The sequence below is a fragment of the Sus scrofa genome, chromosome 18, assembly GCF_000003025.6.
Source record: "Sus scrofa isolate TJ Tabasco breed Duroc chromosome 18, Sscrofa11.1, whole genome shotgun sequence".
Taxonomy (NCBI): domain Eukaryota; kingdom Metazoa; phylum Chordata; class Mammalia; order Artiodactyla; family Suidae; genus Sus; species Sus scrofa.
In genome coordinates, this window is record NC_010460.4 from 37,863,927 (window position 1) to 37,880,148 (window position 16,222).

At 47.3% G+C, this 16,222-nt stretch overlaps 1 protein-coding gene across 1 annotated transcript in view; it reads right to left on the bottom strand.

Moving 5' to 3' along the window:
* Positions 1–16,222, bottom strand: part of EEPD1 (endonuclease/exonuclease/phosphatase family domain containing 1) — a 124,406-nt gene that overhangs the window by 39,477 nt on the left and 68,707 nt on the right. The window contains exon 3 of the mRNA XM_013985720.2: positions 3,367–3,418. Within this exon, the coding sequence (XP_013841174.2) occupies positions 3,367–3,418 (52 nt within the window). The remainder of the gene's footprint in view (positions 1–3,366; positions 3,419–16,222) is intronic.

The window sequence follows — 16,222 nt, forward strand, 5'->3', positions numbered from 1 at the left end:
GCTTGAGCCTCGGGTGGGGTCAGCTGGTGCTCTGCCCTCTGGCCCTTCCAGGGCGAGGGTGACCTCCAGCTGGAGAGAACAGCCAAACTATTGTTTGCAGCTTTGCAGGAAGCTGTTTGAAAGGGTCATTGAAAAATGATCTTACTAAATCAAGCTGTACCAATATTTTTATTTCCTTTCATGTGATGACACATTTAAGGCATTAGATGGGCCTGTTTATAAAGCCTGGGAAACAAGTCTGTGTGACTTAAGTTCAGAAAAACAAGAGCGTCCTGCTCTTAAAGCATGGAGCAGAGGGAGTGCGCCGTGGCCTGCACCTGTCTCAGAGCATGTACTCGCTCTCGGCGACTCAGGGACGTTTGGCCCCAAAAAAAAGCACATCAGATCCAAAACACTTTTGCAAAGAAATGTCACCTGTTCCGACAGCTGTGCATATTAAACCACCCCCTCAAGGTTCTAACATATTTTTAGAATAAGAAGCAATTATTTTTACAACTTATTTTTTAAATAAAGGACAAATCACTGTCACTCATCTGGGAAACTGCTTTACGTAGTGTTAGTGGAGAAGAGAAATAAACTCACTTGACCTCCCAGGTGTCCCCTGTCTTCACCCCCCAGATCTGCCGCATCTGAATTAAGACAGAGCCTGCCTTTGAAGAGGTAAAAACTGGGACCCTATGGACCTACATATGGGGTCAGTGGGCAGGCGTCCACCGTTCTCCTCTCCCCAGAGAGTGTGTTTTTAGGGCGAGTCAGGCAGATGAAACATGGAAGCCCTCATCTGGTAAGGATCACGGGAGCAAGGAGCAGAGAAAAAAACATCAGAAAACAGAGTATGAAAAGGAGACTTTCCCCTCTTCACCATGTCATCAGGGATCAACTATGAAACCCAAGACTTTTGGAGACTTTCAGAGGAAGGAACCATAGAAAGAATAGATAGTTTCACGGATAAGGGAAGGGGTCTTGGCCTTCGAGATAGGCCCTCTGCCAGGTCCAACAGTCAAAGAGAGGCGAGGTTGGGAGGGGACCCGGCCCCCCCTTCAACAAAGCCTCCCTACACTGCTCTGTGCGCTGCAGAAACCCAGCAAGTCTGGCGCTTCCAAAAACGGGCAGGCTCCCTACCTAAAACCAGGAAAAGCACAATCAGGCCAATGGCTGGTAATTTTGACCGCTAAGCTCATAATGACAATGTCTAATGCTAAGGAGGAAAAGCCCTGAGTCGTACTGTCTAAGAGACCCGCAAACACTGCTGCTGTTTTTTAGCCTTTTATATTCTGTTTGACATAATTTAAACATGTTATGGGTCAGACTTAACCCTACAAGGAGCCGCGAGGGAAAGGATCCCTTCCAAACAGCTTCCATCTTACAAGAGAAAGGCATGGGCAGGCCCCCGCTGTCGGAACCGTCCGTCTGCAAGTGACCCGTCCCACGGTGGCAGGATCTCAGTTCAGCAGTTGCCAGGCATGGCGCTAAGCCCCTCACATCGACTGTCTACTTAGCCCTCTCGGTGCTTTCGTGACTTTCAGGTTTTAAAGATTCCCACTTTACAGACGGGGAAGGAAAAGCACAGAGAGGGTTAATAACCCAAGATAATGCGGTTAGGAAGGAGGGGGCTGTCTGAACCCCCACTCTCCGCCCTCCTCTTCCACGGCAACCCTCTCCTCTGCTGGAGCCATGAGCTATTAGGACCCCACCCTGGCTTGGCTGTGTGGCCCCTCTAGACTGTTATTAACCCAACTCGAAGGACCTAATGGATGTTTTTTGGTGCCTGTGTTTCTAGTATGCTGATACACCTTAGCCCAGGGGCCCCGCATGCTTATTGACTTTGTTTTTTTATTTGTTTGTTTGTTTAATTGAGGAGTAAAACAAATACCTGTAGTGAATATTGAGACCAGAATTATTTTTGGAGGGGTGACTTTTTAAAAGTTTCAAGAACACAAAGAATCGCCATGTACTCCTGGATCCCGTACAGTTTCGTTTTGTTTTATTTTGCTTTTTAGGGCCATACCCGTGGCATATGGAAGTTCCCAGGCTAGGGGTTGAATTGGAGCTGTAGCTGCCGGCCTACACCACAGCCACAGCAACACAGGATCTGAGACACATTTGCGACCTGCACCACAGCTCACGGCAATGCCGGATCCTTAACCCACTGAGCCAGGCCAGGGATCACACCCACATCCTCATGGATGCTAGCTGGGTTCATTACTGCTGAGCCACAATGGGAACTCCACTGGACCCAGTATGTTTTAATGGCTGGATTAAAGATTTCAGACAAGTAATTAAGAATTAATGTGAGTTGAGTGCTTTGGCGTTTAGAAAGGCCTTTGGCTGCATTAACTCCTTTGATTCTCTTGTCATCTCTCTGAGGTCAGGCAGGCAGCCCTACCCTTGTTTCACCCACGATACAAATGAGGCTGAAGGGACGGTAAATTCAGAGCTGGTGCTTCAACACCTCCCTCCCCTCCCTTCACTGCCTGGTGCTTCGTTTCAGACTTTATTTGCTTTGGTGCCAACCAGCAGACCGACCACATTTTAAATTCTGTAAATAAAGCATTTTATACATTTAATCCAAACATGTAAAATTCTATAAATAAAATCATGTCATTTGGGGGCTTCTCTCTTTAACCATTTTCTTGCATGTTAACCTTACAGATGTGATTAATGCCCATAGCCAAGTACTCAGGAAGAGCAGCCTGGTGTGAGTTGGGAGGCCTGCGGGTGGTGCATGGGCCTCCTTGGCACCTGCCAGCTGGCTTGTCAGCGCCCACCCCACCTTGCACACAGAGCTTGGACCCACAACTGGCAGAAGATCCCCAGCTGAGTACTGGACTGGAACCTAGAAAGCCAAAACACACTGGCGACCTCCTTCAGGGTATCCAGGAGAGAGAGTTTCCCAAGTGGCCCCAAAAGGTCTCCGACTCATGAACTTGACTATTAAATAGAAAACGCACTGAATGAAACCCTAGGGCTCAACTCCTTCCTCTGGCACTTGGGTGATTTTCCTTGGGCAAGTTCCCTAACCTCGCTGGGCTTCAACTCCACCATCCACAAGCCCCGACGAGAGCACACATGGGCACAGAAAGCCTGCCCCCCGCCCCCGAGCCTGGCCCCCAGCAGGGCGAGCCTCCCCTCACCCTCAACTCTGAGGGAACCAAACAAGCTGGAGTCTGCAAGTGTTAACAGCCTCTAAGCAACGTGGGGCATTTTGATTAAAATTTCACATGGTTCACTGATTGTTAAGAAGACAGACTAACAGACTGACTTTGCTATAAATGCTGGCTCTGGAGACAGAGAGCTGAGCTTTTCCTGTGTGTGGCCCTCTGCTCGAAGCTTGTGAATCTCGGGTAGGAAGAACACACCATTTACCTTTTCGAGGGCCTCTCGGTCAAGGAGTTCTTGAACGGCTAGCAACTTGATGCTGTAAGAGAAAAATTAAAATCATGCTTGAAAACATTTCACGTCACCAAGCAGCAGTCAAATCACAAGAACAAAAGTCGGAAACTTCAGCCTGTTTCTACATCACCGCCCCTCTTCTGGCGACCTTTGCTTTGAACTGAAATGACCACTTCAAACTATTAAAGATGTTTCCAAATTATAAAAGCGATTTTACCCTATGACCCAGCAATTCCATGTGCGGGCATATACCCAGAAGATGTGAAAACAGGGACTCAAACAGATATTTGCACACCCATGTTCACAGCAGCACTAGTCACAACAGCCAAAATGTCAACACGACCTAGCTGTCCACCAATGTTTGAATGGAGAAACACAATATGGGACACACATGTGATGAAATATCATGAAGCCTTAAAAAGAAGGAAATTCTGGCATGTGCTATCACATAGGAGAAACCTGAAAACATTATGCTAAATGGAATGAGCCAGACACAAAAGCACAAATATTGTGTGATTCCTCGTATATGGATTACCTAGACTAGTCAAACCCGAAGAGACAGAAAGTAGAATCGTGGTTGCCAGGGGCTGGAGGAGGGAGGAAGGAGGAGTTATTTAATGGGTATGGAGTTTCTGTCTGGGAAAAGGTTCTGGAGATGGATGGTGTGAATGTGCTCAATGTCACTGAATTGTACACTGAATTACTAAGAGTTGAAAGAGTAACATACACCTCCCCACAAAAATTTCCAAAAGTTAAGTGACAGCTGCTCAGGCAAGCAACTTGAACAAATGCAGAGGGACAGTAAAATAGTTGCCAGTGTTCAGCGTCAATCTTCCCTCGAAGTCCCTTTGATGAGAGAACCAGCGGCAAATTACTAAGATCTATTCCTTATGAAGAGGGCCTGCTTAGCTGCTCATCTGTGGACCGCAAACGGATTGAGCCCTACTGTGCAGGTAGCCGAGGGCACCTGCTGACTATAACCTGCTCCCTGCCCTCGAGGGGAGCACAGCCTCTCAGAGGCCAGAGTCCCATCAGATAGGACAAGCTGTGCCGAATGGACCGTCTTGGGTGCAGACAGGAGCCCAGTAGCACAGAGGTAGCTTCCTGGAGGAGAAGCTCGTTTAGCCTTGCCAGGGGAGAGGGCTGGGGAGACCAGGGGCCCGCAGGGGGACAGCAGAGGCTGAGGCACCAAGGGTGCACCCAACTTGTCAGTTTCCAGTTTAGGGGCCAGAGCCCAGATGCAACCAGCCACCGAGATGAGAGAATGTGGACGTGGGTGCAGGTTTTACAGGGGCGGTATCGTCTCTTTTGCAACAAGTTCCTTGGGAAGCATTGGTGGACACCATGAAGGAAGTGGGATTTGAGCCACATTGTTGAGGGAGGGGTCAGCTGCTGATGGGGCGGTCGGGCTCCCTCCCCACCCAGCTAATCTGCTCCCGGTTACTGGTCACCGTGCTCCTCCCCCACCAACCTGCATGGTTCTCTGGAGCAGAAATGGGCCCCCCCTGCACCACACACCCTCTTGAAAGAAGCCACGCCCATGATTAGGTTCACCTCAATGTGCAGAATTCTCCGTAATCTCTCTGCACAGCTAAGCAAGCACTGTCCAGCCAAATGCAAAGGTTTATTTAAAAGCAACTCCAGCAAATGCAATAAAGGTTCTAAAGGCCTCGAAGAAACCACCATCACCAATTTAGCAAACATCCGGGCTCATGGACAGGTCTCTGGGCATTCCCTCTGCTCCAGTCACTGACTTTCCTTCATTTCTCAGACAGGTTTGCATTTGCTGTTTCTCTGGCTTGGAACAGTCTTCCCCCAGATTGACAACACGCCTGCATCTCACTGCATCCTTCCAGTCTGAGTGCAAATCTGTCTCGTCTAAGCAGCATCCCTGGTCACCAGCATGTGTGTGTTTGTTTGTTTGTTTGTTTCAGGGCACTTACTGGTACCTTCAAGCATTTATTTGCTGGGGTGTTTTTGTCCGTTTCCTCCCAAACAGCACAGAAGCTCCTTGAGATTGAGGGCTCAAGGGTCTTCTCACCACCCCATATGTAGTGACTCTGACACATGGAGGACACTCAGGAATATTTACTGGCTGCCTGGCAGGGCCCAGGGGCTTAGAGGCCAAGTCGCTGTAAGTGCAGAGAGCTAAAAATCATTGGCCAAGCCTCAGTTTCTCCATTTGAAAAGCAATGTCTCCAACAACATTGAAAACTATGCGCGTGATCCCTGGGGGAAAGGCATTATGTACATTTGTAGAAATGCCTGCCATAACGAGATGTGGCTGGTGGCAAGGCAAAGCTACCGGCCATCCCAGGACACTGATTCCCAGGACACACGTCTAGATTCCAGGCCACCGATGTGATGGATGGCACGTTACAGGCTAAGGAGATTCCAGTCGCGGCTCAAGTTGCAAAAGCTTAAACTGCTTCTGAAATAACCACTGGAAAATATTTGTACTGGAGGAACTTTTAAAATAGTCTCTCATCCCTGCCCCTCCTTACAGTCATGAAATCCATTTCAGGATCAGATATAAACGGGGTAGAGGAAAGGTTTAAACACTGTTAATATAATCACCGCCCCCCCCCCACATACTTACAAAGATACTACGTCCAAACCACTGCAGAACACAACCTGAGAATCAACCGTTCAGGCTTTCAATGACTATTAAATTAAAACAACTTCAGTTGACTCTTATTTATTTATTTTTCTTTTTAGGGCCACACCTGTGGCATATGGAAGCTCCCAGGCTAGGGGTCAAATTGGAGCTGCAACTGAGGCCTACACTGCAGCCACAGCAACACTGGATCTGAGCCTCAGCTGTGACCTAGGCTGCAGCTCACGGCAATGCCTGATCCCTAACTCATTAAACGAGGTCAGGGATCTCACTTGCATCCTCATGGAGACTATGTTGGGTTCTTAACCCGCTGAGTCACAACAGGAACTCCCAGGTGACGATTTAGAGTCAAAACCTGAAGGGTGCTAGTCCCTGCTCTCACCCCTATACTCTCCTCTTGAACGGGGACGGCAGATACTGGCATGCACACTGCTACTCTCCAACCCTCTCCACCTCTTCCCGTTGAACCTTCCCTCATTTAACTTAGAGCTTCAGAATCCTTCTCAACACTCCAGTGAGCCATGACCAATCTACTGAAGTGGACCACAGAGAGTAAATCAATTTATTTTCTGCTCTAAAACCAATATCAAACAGTATTTGTGTATTAGGCATGGGCAGAAAAAAATAGAGACCTTCTTATGCTACTAAAACCCAGCAGCACAAGAAGGACTTGCTTCAGGGGCATGGGAGAAAAGATGGAGAAGTGATGATAGGACACTCAAATCTGGATGGGTTGGGTTTCAAAATGAAAACAGTATGTGTTAATCAGAAGTTACTGCTAGAGCTGCATATGGAAGCTTCTTCAGGAAGCTGTCTTTTTTTCCTCCTTAGAGCTAAAGTCTTTAGCAGTATTCAAGATGTTTCCTGTTACATAACTAGCCTACTGTTAGTTCTTACCTTATTGGAAACTCTTCAAGTTGGGAGCATTTATTTCAGTATTTATGGTACCATATTCTTCGAACACATCAGATACTCCCTGGGAGGAAATTTCACACACATGAAGGAGCAACGAGCCCATTTACCAAGTCCTCCACTCAACACCTCTGACTTCTTACCCTGGAAGGGGATCTCATCTCTCTTTCAATCTTGCTCCCCCTTCCCTCCCTTTCTCTCTCCACCTCTCCCTCCTTCCTTCCCTCTTTCTGTCCTTTTGCTAGTTCCGCAAACATATAGTGAATGTGCCAGGCATGAGGGGGACAAAGATGAATGCAATATTGCCCCTGCCCTCTAAGGGCTCCCAGGGGCTAGGATGCTGCTGGAGCACGAGCCCAGGGAGGTATGTTTCTCTGAGACGCTCCCGGGTTCCAGCGAGGAGCAGCAGAGCTGGCTCAACAGGGCATGTCTGTCCGGGGGTCTGGTGCTTGGTCAGCACCCTCCGAGAATGGCAGAGCTCCCATCAGGTGGAAGTGGCAATGCACTACAATTTCTTCTTTGCACCGGACTTTGAGAAGAGGGGCAAGGCTCACAAAAGTAGCTGACAGCCGTGCTTTATTTAAAGAGATGGCCATTTTGAGGCCAAGTTTTGAAGTCGACATAGGCAACACTCTGAAGGGCTTAGAATGCACGCAATTAATGTTTCTACGTGAGCCACGAGAAGGTGAGGCGTTGAAGGGCAGATGTCTTATTCAGCAGGGTGACGGCTGGCACAGCGAGGTCTGCAACAGAATGTGAAGTGATGGGAAGAACACCAGCAGATGTCATCAGCAGGGAAGAAAAGCAGCCAAGGTGAAGAGGCAGAAGATGGAGGGCACCCCTCAACCCGGGGGCACCCCAGGGGGTATCTTAGGGCTCCAGATCGAATGAACTTACATGGCCCCCGAAAAGGCAGATTAAAGGTAACTCTGCGGGTGGAGCAGAAGCACTTAAAGGGTACCCAACTCCCAACTATTCAGAAACTCCTGCTTCTAGGACAGGTTATAACCTACAGGGTTCTGGCCCTTTGAGTTTCCACTGCATTATCAAGTGACACAGTATCATGCATGAGCTGATTTCAAGAAATGAAAGGGTGGAATATGACGGAGCCCTACGTTCACTGCACAGATCAAATATTTAAGGGGCAGGTATCATGTACCAGGCACTCCTGGGCACGGAGGAAACAGTGCTGGGCAAACACAGCACCGGCCTTCAAACTTCTGAGTCTAACAGAGGAACCAGGTAAGTGCAACAGCCACATGAAGAGCGCTCCCTAGAGGCAAAGGCAGGGTGCTATGAGGCACCCTGGAAGAGCACGATACAAAGCCGGGAGGCTCCCTGGGAAGTGACTCCTAAGCTGCCACCTGCAGGCTTGCAAGGCAGAGTGGGGGTGGCAGGGTAGGAGGAACCACACGAGTAAAGGAACCAGGTGGAAGATCTGGCACGGCCCCCACAGGGGCTGCATGCTGACCAGAACACGGGGTGCCTGGGGTGGCGTAGGTGCTGAGAGATTCTGCAGAAGCAAGTCAGTCCAGGCTATATATATATATACACACATATAGTCATTTTAGGGCCACACCCGTGGCATATGGAGGTTCCCAGGCTAGGGGTCCAATCGGAGCTGTAGCTGCCGGCCTACACCACAGCCACAGGAACACCAGATCTGAGCTGCATCTGTGACCTACACCACAGCTCACCGCAACGCCGGAGCCTTAACCCACTGAGCAAGGCCAGGGATGGAACCCGCAACCTCATGGTTCCTAGTTGGATTCGTTTCCACTGCATCATGACGGGAACTCCAGGCCATATATACATATTTTTTTTTAAAGCTGTATCAAGGAGTTCGGTCTGTGCTTTGGGGGCGAGGAGCGGCCCCTGATGAGGCAGAGTGGTGGTGTGGCAGAGGGCCCAGGACACAGAAGATGCCCAAGAGCGGTGTAAAAATGGCTCTGATGTGGAGCTGGATGGGGGTGGGGGGTGGGGACAAGACTGGAGGCAGCGGGACCCAAGGTGGGTCCAGGGAAGAGAGGATGGAGGCTGGTGCGGGGAAAAGGCACTGGGCTGACTCCAAACAGAGGGGCAGCTGGCAGGACCTGAGGAAGAAATAGATGTGGGGGAGTCCCCTCAGCCCCCGCCTGTAAGACTGGGGACAGGAGAGACCACCTGCTTGGGCTGCAGGTGTGGCCAGGTCTGGGACACACGGACTCCGGGGCCTGTGGGACCTCTCAGGGGGGTGGGAACAGGCAGCTGGCCATCCCTCAGCAAGGGCGGGGCTGGAGATTGGGACACCGGAAGCGTGAGGGTGGTGACCAGAGGAGTCAGGTCACCCAGGAGCCTGGGGGGAGGGACAGAAGCCCGAGGGCCATCACCACTTAAGAGACCAGTGGAGGAACAGAGCCTGGGGGGAACTAGAGACGGAACTGCCAGAAAGAAAGAGGGAAGACCCAGGGCATGTGGCCCAGAGGCCAGGGGAGAGGGCGAGGTAAGAGGCTGGGGACAGTGGTTCTGAGTCTGAAGAAGGGCAGGGCAGGTGGGGCTGGTGTTCTGGGAGAGAGCAGGCTCGAAAAGGGGTGGAGGGACCCCAGGTTTCAGCAGCTGGGGGTGGGGGGAATGGGTGGTGGAGAAGGGGAAATAAAGAGATAAAGCTCCAGGTGGAAGAGGCGGGGTGGGGTGGCAAGTCCCCAGAACCATGTGCCCGGGGCAGACGGCAAAGGCAAGAGGCCCTCACCTTAGCGAGTGCATGTAATTACTCAAGTGCAGACAGCCACCCCTCTCAAGGCTTCTTCCCACCACCCCTCCCTTCACCTAAATCTCCCCAAACGGTATCATCACAGGACCCAGCTTTTCTCTCAGAGCATAATCACCACTCGTGTGATTTGGGGAAAAGTGAAGATCCAGAAAGACCTAAAGGGTGCCAAGGGTGCTTTTGTAAGTATTTCCACAACCTCTTCTGCAGGAGGAAAGGGGAAGGAGTGAGAAGGTTCGTGGAGATGCAAGCTCTGTGGCCAGCGCAGCAGCCCAGCCCGGGCCTGAGAGCCAGGCCAGCGAGGGGAGCAGGGTTCCCACCTGCACCTTCAGCAGGAGCTCAGAGTCTCAGGTGTAGCAGCACCAACCTGGGGGAGTGGGAGAGGCAGCCTTCCAGCAAGAGGAGAGGATGGAGAGAAGGTGGAACTGCAGGTAGGGCCAGTGGTCACGGGCAATGGCCACTCTCCACTCATGCGTAGGACTTGGGGCCACTTATGAAATTTCACGGAAGCCAAAGTCAGAAACTGTGTCAATTCAGTTGTCTGAACACTGCTCTTTCCCTTTCAAGGAAGGCACCATATCCCCTTCCCCTGAGCAATGTAAGGAAGAGTTCTCCTTTCTGATCGCCACATTTTTAGAAGATGCCATGGGGTGTTAAGTTCAGACTCACTTCCCCTAATGCTTTATTGTCTCCACCACTGGCTCAGGGTCGGGAAAACAGCGGAAGTCAGAGACGGGCTCCCAGGGAAGGGCTGCTCTTCCCACAGGAATCTCCCACAGCCTCTCATCCCATCGCTGCCAAACATGCTCCCCTTCATGCATCCGCTCCAAAGCCAAATGCTGAATTAGTACATTAGCACCAGAACGGTCTACATGGAATTTAGTTTGGGTAACTGTTCTTGGCAGCTTTGCAAGAACTAGTCTGCAAAACAGTGGGCAGGAACCTTCTCTGATGATGGTCCCATGGTTTCTGGTCTATTCAGCTTTTCAACTGCTTAGATCAATGACAGTAATTTCCAGTTCTTAGAAATTCCTTTGGAGATTGTCTCATCCATTCAGATGTTCACATTTCGTGCACAGGATTGTCCTTGTCATCAGCTTAGAACTTAAACCAACATCTGCAGTCATGCCCCCTCCCTCATTCTTTCATGTGTGTGAATAGTTTCTCTCATTTAAAAATTAGATTCATGAGGAATCAGTCTCCTTTGTTAGTCTTCTGAGAAAATTAGCAGCAGGATTTATCAGGTCTAATCTTTTTTTCTCATTAATTAAGGTCAACATTTATCTTAATTCCTTTCTCCAACTTCCCACTCTTTTTTTTTTTTTTTTTTTTGCCATTTCTTGGGCCGCTCCCGCGGCATATGGAGGTTCCCAGGCCAGGTGTCCAATTGGAGCTGTAGCTGCCAACCTACGCCAGAGCCACAGCAACGCGGGATCCGAGCCACGTCTGTGACCTACACCACAGCTCACGGCAACGCCGCATCGTTAACCCAATGAGGAAGAGCAGGGATCGAACCCACAACCTCATGGTTCCTAGTCAGATTCGTTAACCACTGCGCCACGACGGGGAACCCCCCCCCCACTCTTTTCTTTAGTTCTCCTGTTTGCCTTCTGGAGTTAGCTATCCGTTTAGTTAAATGATTCCTTGTATATAAAGCCATGAATTTTTCTCTAAATTAATATTTGTCCTTGTTCAACCTTTCAATGTGTAGCCTTCTTATTACTTTTCATCTGGTCTGCGGTTGTAGCTCTGGTCTCTTACTGGACTCCAGAGTATTAGGATTATACTTGTCTACCTCTAAGTATTCAAGTTTTATAATTTTGTATTTTCTATAATTCTAGTGCACTGTGGGTAAAGAAAGTACCCTGTCCCTTTCCTGTTTTTAGAAATCACTGATGCTTTTTTGGGTCTACTTCATGATGAGCTTTGCTTTTCCATTTCCCAGGGTTTGGACAGTTCTAGATTCATTTGTGGATGTTCTGTGTTTACCTGTAAGTTTTTCACATTAGCTCGGGGGAGAAGGGAAGGGCTCTGGAGTCGGTTGGCCTGGGGTTCAAGTTGCATCCCCAACTGGTGCAAGATCTTAGGGAACCTTAAGAACAATGGGTGGAAGGAGGCAGAGGCTCTGACATCCACATCCTTGGCCTGGAGTAGAGACGCTGAAGGTAAAGTTTTCAGCACATTGCTTAGCTGAGAGTAATCCTCCATAAATGGTAGATATGGGTACCAGTACTATTCAGAGCCTTTCTTTAGCCATTAAAAAAAGTTAGAATAATAAGAGGAATAATAATAATAATAGGAATAATAATAAAGGAAATAACTTATTTGGGCACCAACCTATCTCAGACAAGTAACACAATAAACCTTTACCTCCTCTTCCCTTGTTGATCTCCGTTAATAGCACTCCTGGGTTGAGACCCAGGATACTGTTACCTGATTATCTTTACACGCTCAAGCTGATCTTTTTTTTTTTTATTATTCAATGAATTTATCACATCTGTATCTCCAGCTGATCTTAAGAGCAATTTCTGACATTTGTATTTGTTTGATCACTAGACCTATAATTTTTATAGGTCTCTAGTTTTACTGATCCCAGAGCCTAGGCTACCTATTCCTCTCTAGTTTTACTGATCCCAGAGCCTAGGCTACCTATTCCTCAGTTCTATTTTGCTTTACCACATCAGTTTCTGCAACATAACTTTAAAGAAAATTTTAAAGAAAGGAACATGTTTATTTTCCCAAGCACTTGCATACTGGGTTGCATATCGGAAGGACTTTCTGATGGGGCTTCATGCACAGAAGACACCTCAGTCAAGTGTAAAGTAGCCTGGTTACAACATGACCCCCCAAACTTTATAGATGGTTTGCAAACTTACTTGATAAAAGAATTTTCATATTCCCAGCCCAGGCAGGCATGAATATATCTGAACTGAAAACAACATCAAAAACCCTTCCCTGGTGTTCTCATCTGACAGGTTCAGTAGACACAGACTCTGTTACAAAGAACAGGTCTAAAGTCAGCTTGATTTTATTGTTCTTTTCTCTGTTTGGATAATTACAAAATGTTTTTTTCATCCCCTTAATCCTTGTCTTCCTGTATTTTGCCAGGGTTTGCCCAGATGTGGGCCTCTCTCCCCCGAGTTTATTCTGCATGTGGGAGGTGAGCTCTTCACATTTAGACAGTCTCTCGGCAGCTCAGGGAAATACCCGATGCCAGGTCACTGATCCCCAAACTCACCAACACTGATAAGCTGAACATGCCCAGAAATAAACCCATGCACCCATGCGCTAATCTGTGACAAAGGAGGCAAGAACATGCAGTGGGAAAAAGACAGACACTTCAGAGTGGTTCTGGGAAAACTGGACAGCTACATGGAAAAGAATGAAATTAAAATTCTCTAACATCATACACAAAAATAAATTCAAAATGGATTAAAGACTAAATGTAAAGGTCAGATACTATAAAACTCCTAGAGGAAAACAGGCGGAATACTCTCGGACATAAATCACAGGAATATCTTTTTTGATCCAACTCCTAGAGTAATGACCATAAAAACAAAAAATAAACAAATGGGACCTCATTAAACTTAAAGCTTCTGCACAGCAAAGGAAACCATAAAAAAATGAAAAGACTACCCACAGAATGGGAGAAAAATCTTTGTAAACGAAGCAACCAAGAGCTTAATCTCCAAAACATATAAACATCTCACGCAGCTTTGTATCAAAAAAACGAACCCAATCAAAAAATGGTTTGATCTAAATAGATATTTCTCCAAAGACAGACAGATGGCCAAAATGCACATGAAAAAAATGCTCAGCATCACTTATTACTAGGGAAATACAAATCAGAACTACAATGAGGTGTCACCTCACACCAGTCAGAATGGCCATCAACAAAAAACTGTAAATGCTGGAGAGGATGTGGAGGAAAGGGAACTCTCCTATATTGTCAGTAGGAACGTAAATTGGTGCAGCCACTATGGAAAACAGTATGGAGTTTCCTTAGAAAACTAAATACGAAACTACCATATGACCCAGCAATCCCACTCTTCAGCATATATCCAAAGAAAACCATAATTCAAAAAGATACATGTACCCTAATGTTCACTGTAGCACTATTTACAATAACTGAGGCATGGAAGCAACCTAAATGTCTATCAACAGAGGGATGGAGAAAGAAGATATGGTACGTACATACAATGGAATATTACTCAGCCACAAAAAAGAAGGAAATAAAGCCATTTGCAGCAATAGGGATGGACCTTAGAGATTACTAAGTGAAGTAAGTCAGAAGACAAATATCATACAGCATCACATACATGTGAAATCTAATAAAAATGATACAAAAAGAATTCATTTATAAAACAAAAACAAGTTCACAGATTTCAAAATCAAACTCAAGAGTAATCAAAAGAGAAACCATGGGGTGGGGGGAGGGATGAAGAGGGAGGATGGTATTAACACTTACACACTATTATACATAAAACAGACAACTAACAAGGACCCATGTCCTTGCCCAGGGAGGTCTACTCAATGTTCCCTAATAACCTATACGGGAAAAAGAATGGATATATGTACATGTGTAACTGATTCCCTTTGCTGTGCACCTGAAACCAAGACAGTATTTTAAATCAGTGATGCTCTAATAAAATTGTTTAAAAAGCTACCCAAAAAAGCTGAATGTGGGCTGTCAATTCCATCTCTTCCACATCTAAAACTTGTCTTTCATTCTCGTTCTTGTATTTTCCAGAATAGTTTCTCGAGTTCCTTTTTCTTTCACCCACATCACTGACTTGATGTTCCATAGCATTTCATTAGTTTTCTGAGACCGCGCCAGCAAAGCACCACAAACTCAGTGACTTAGCACAGCAGAAATTTATTCTCTCACCGTTCTGGAAGCCAGAATTCTAAAATCAGCATGACTGGACCAAGATGTAATTGTCAGAACAGCTATCCTTCCTCTGGAGGCTCTAGAGGAGAATCCATGCGTTGCCCCTTCCAGTGTCCAGTGGCCGCCAGCATGCCCTGGCTTGTGGTCACATCATTCTAAGCTCTGTCTCCGTGGTCACACTGCCTCCTCTTCTATCATCAAACTTCCCTCAGCCTATCTCTCCTAAGAATACTTGTGAGCATTTAAGGCCTGTGTAGATAATGCATGATAACTTTCCATCTCTCAATATCCTCAGTCACATCTGCAAAGTTGTTTTTTTTTTTTCTGTATAAAGTAATATTCACAGATTCGAGAGATTAGGATATGGATATCTTTGGGGGACCATTATTCATCCTCCCACATATTAATACACTTCTATACTCCTAATTTGGATTTTAGCTCCACTACTTGATTTTGCTTCCTCAACACAATTCCTCATTTAACCCATCTCTCTCTCTTTTTTTGGTACCTTTTCATATGAACTCACTCTTTGCTTTTGTTTTTCTGTTTCTGTTCCAGGGAGGTCATGTCTTTTTGTCTTAAGGATGCCACACATTTCCCCCAAATCCTCTTCTGGAGCTTGCTGTAGATGATCTTCCAAAAGTAGCCACTGCTTCTGGGTCTTAACAAGCTATGACCTTTGCCTTGTGCTGCAAAACTTTTCTTTTCTTTCTTTCTTTCCTTTTTTTTTTTTTTTTTTGTCCGTTTTAGGGCTGTATCACGGCAGATGGAGGTTCCCAGGCTAGGGGTCTAATCAGAGCTGTTGCTGCTGGCCTACACCACAGCCACAGCAACGGGGGATCCGAGCCATATCTGCGACCTACACCACAGCTCACGGCAATGCCGGATCCCTTAACCCACTGATGGAGGCCAGGGATCGAACCCGCAACCTCATGGTTCCTAGTCGGATTCATCTCTGCTGCGCCACAACGGGAATTCCTGCAGAACTTTTCCACACAGTCTTTTTTGGTCTTTAGTCACCCTTGAATAAGGAAAAGTTTGTCCAGGTCAATGACGAAATTTCAACTGTTATGAGTGAACTGACAGTGGTTCCATTTTCTGCCCACCTGCAAAAGGATGGTTCTCCTTCTCGTGCTGCTATGGGAGGAGACAGGCAGAGACACAGCTTCTAGTGATTCAGAACCTTTGCTCCAGTAAGGTTCACTTCTCCTCACAGACTTACTCAACTTAAGACAGAAAATGCTCCACTTTCCAGCACGCACAGCTCTCAGGGCACCTCCATACAGCCCTCTGCTTTAGGGAGCAGACTTACTAGCATGCACTGAAATCATGCCAATTTCCCCAATTTCCCACCTGGTAATTCATTCCCACATTTTCTTTCTCTGCTTGGGTATAGGGGGAGAAAAGAGAGATGGGTTTTACAAAAGCCTGCATTGGAGGCCTGTAGCTGAGAATAGAAAAAAGAAAAAGAAAAACAAAACCAAAAAACAGCCCAAGCAGTTGGACTTTAAGTCCCGAGTTATGCAGTGGAGAAGGGACAAACTACTTCCTGCCGGTGGGGCATCCTCTCCATGAACCTGCACGTCGCACGCTCCATCCTGAGCACAGCCCCGCAGCCCAGCTCCATCTGCCTTCTCAACACCACCAGTCAGGATCCCGGTAT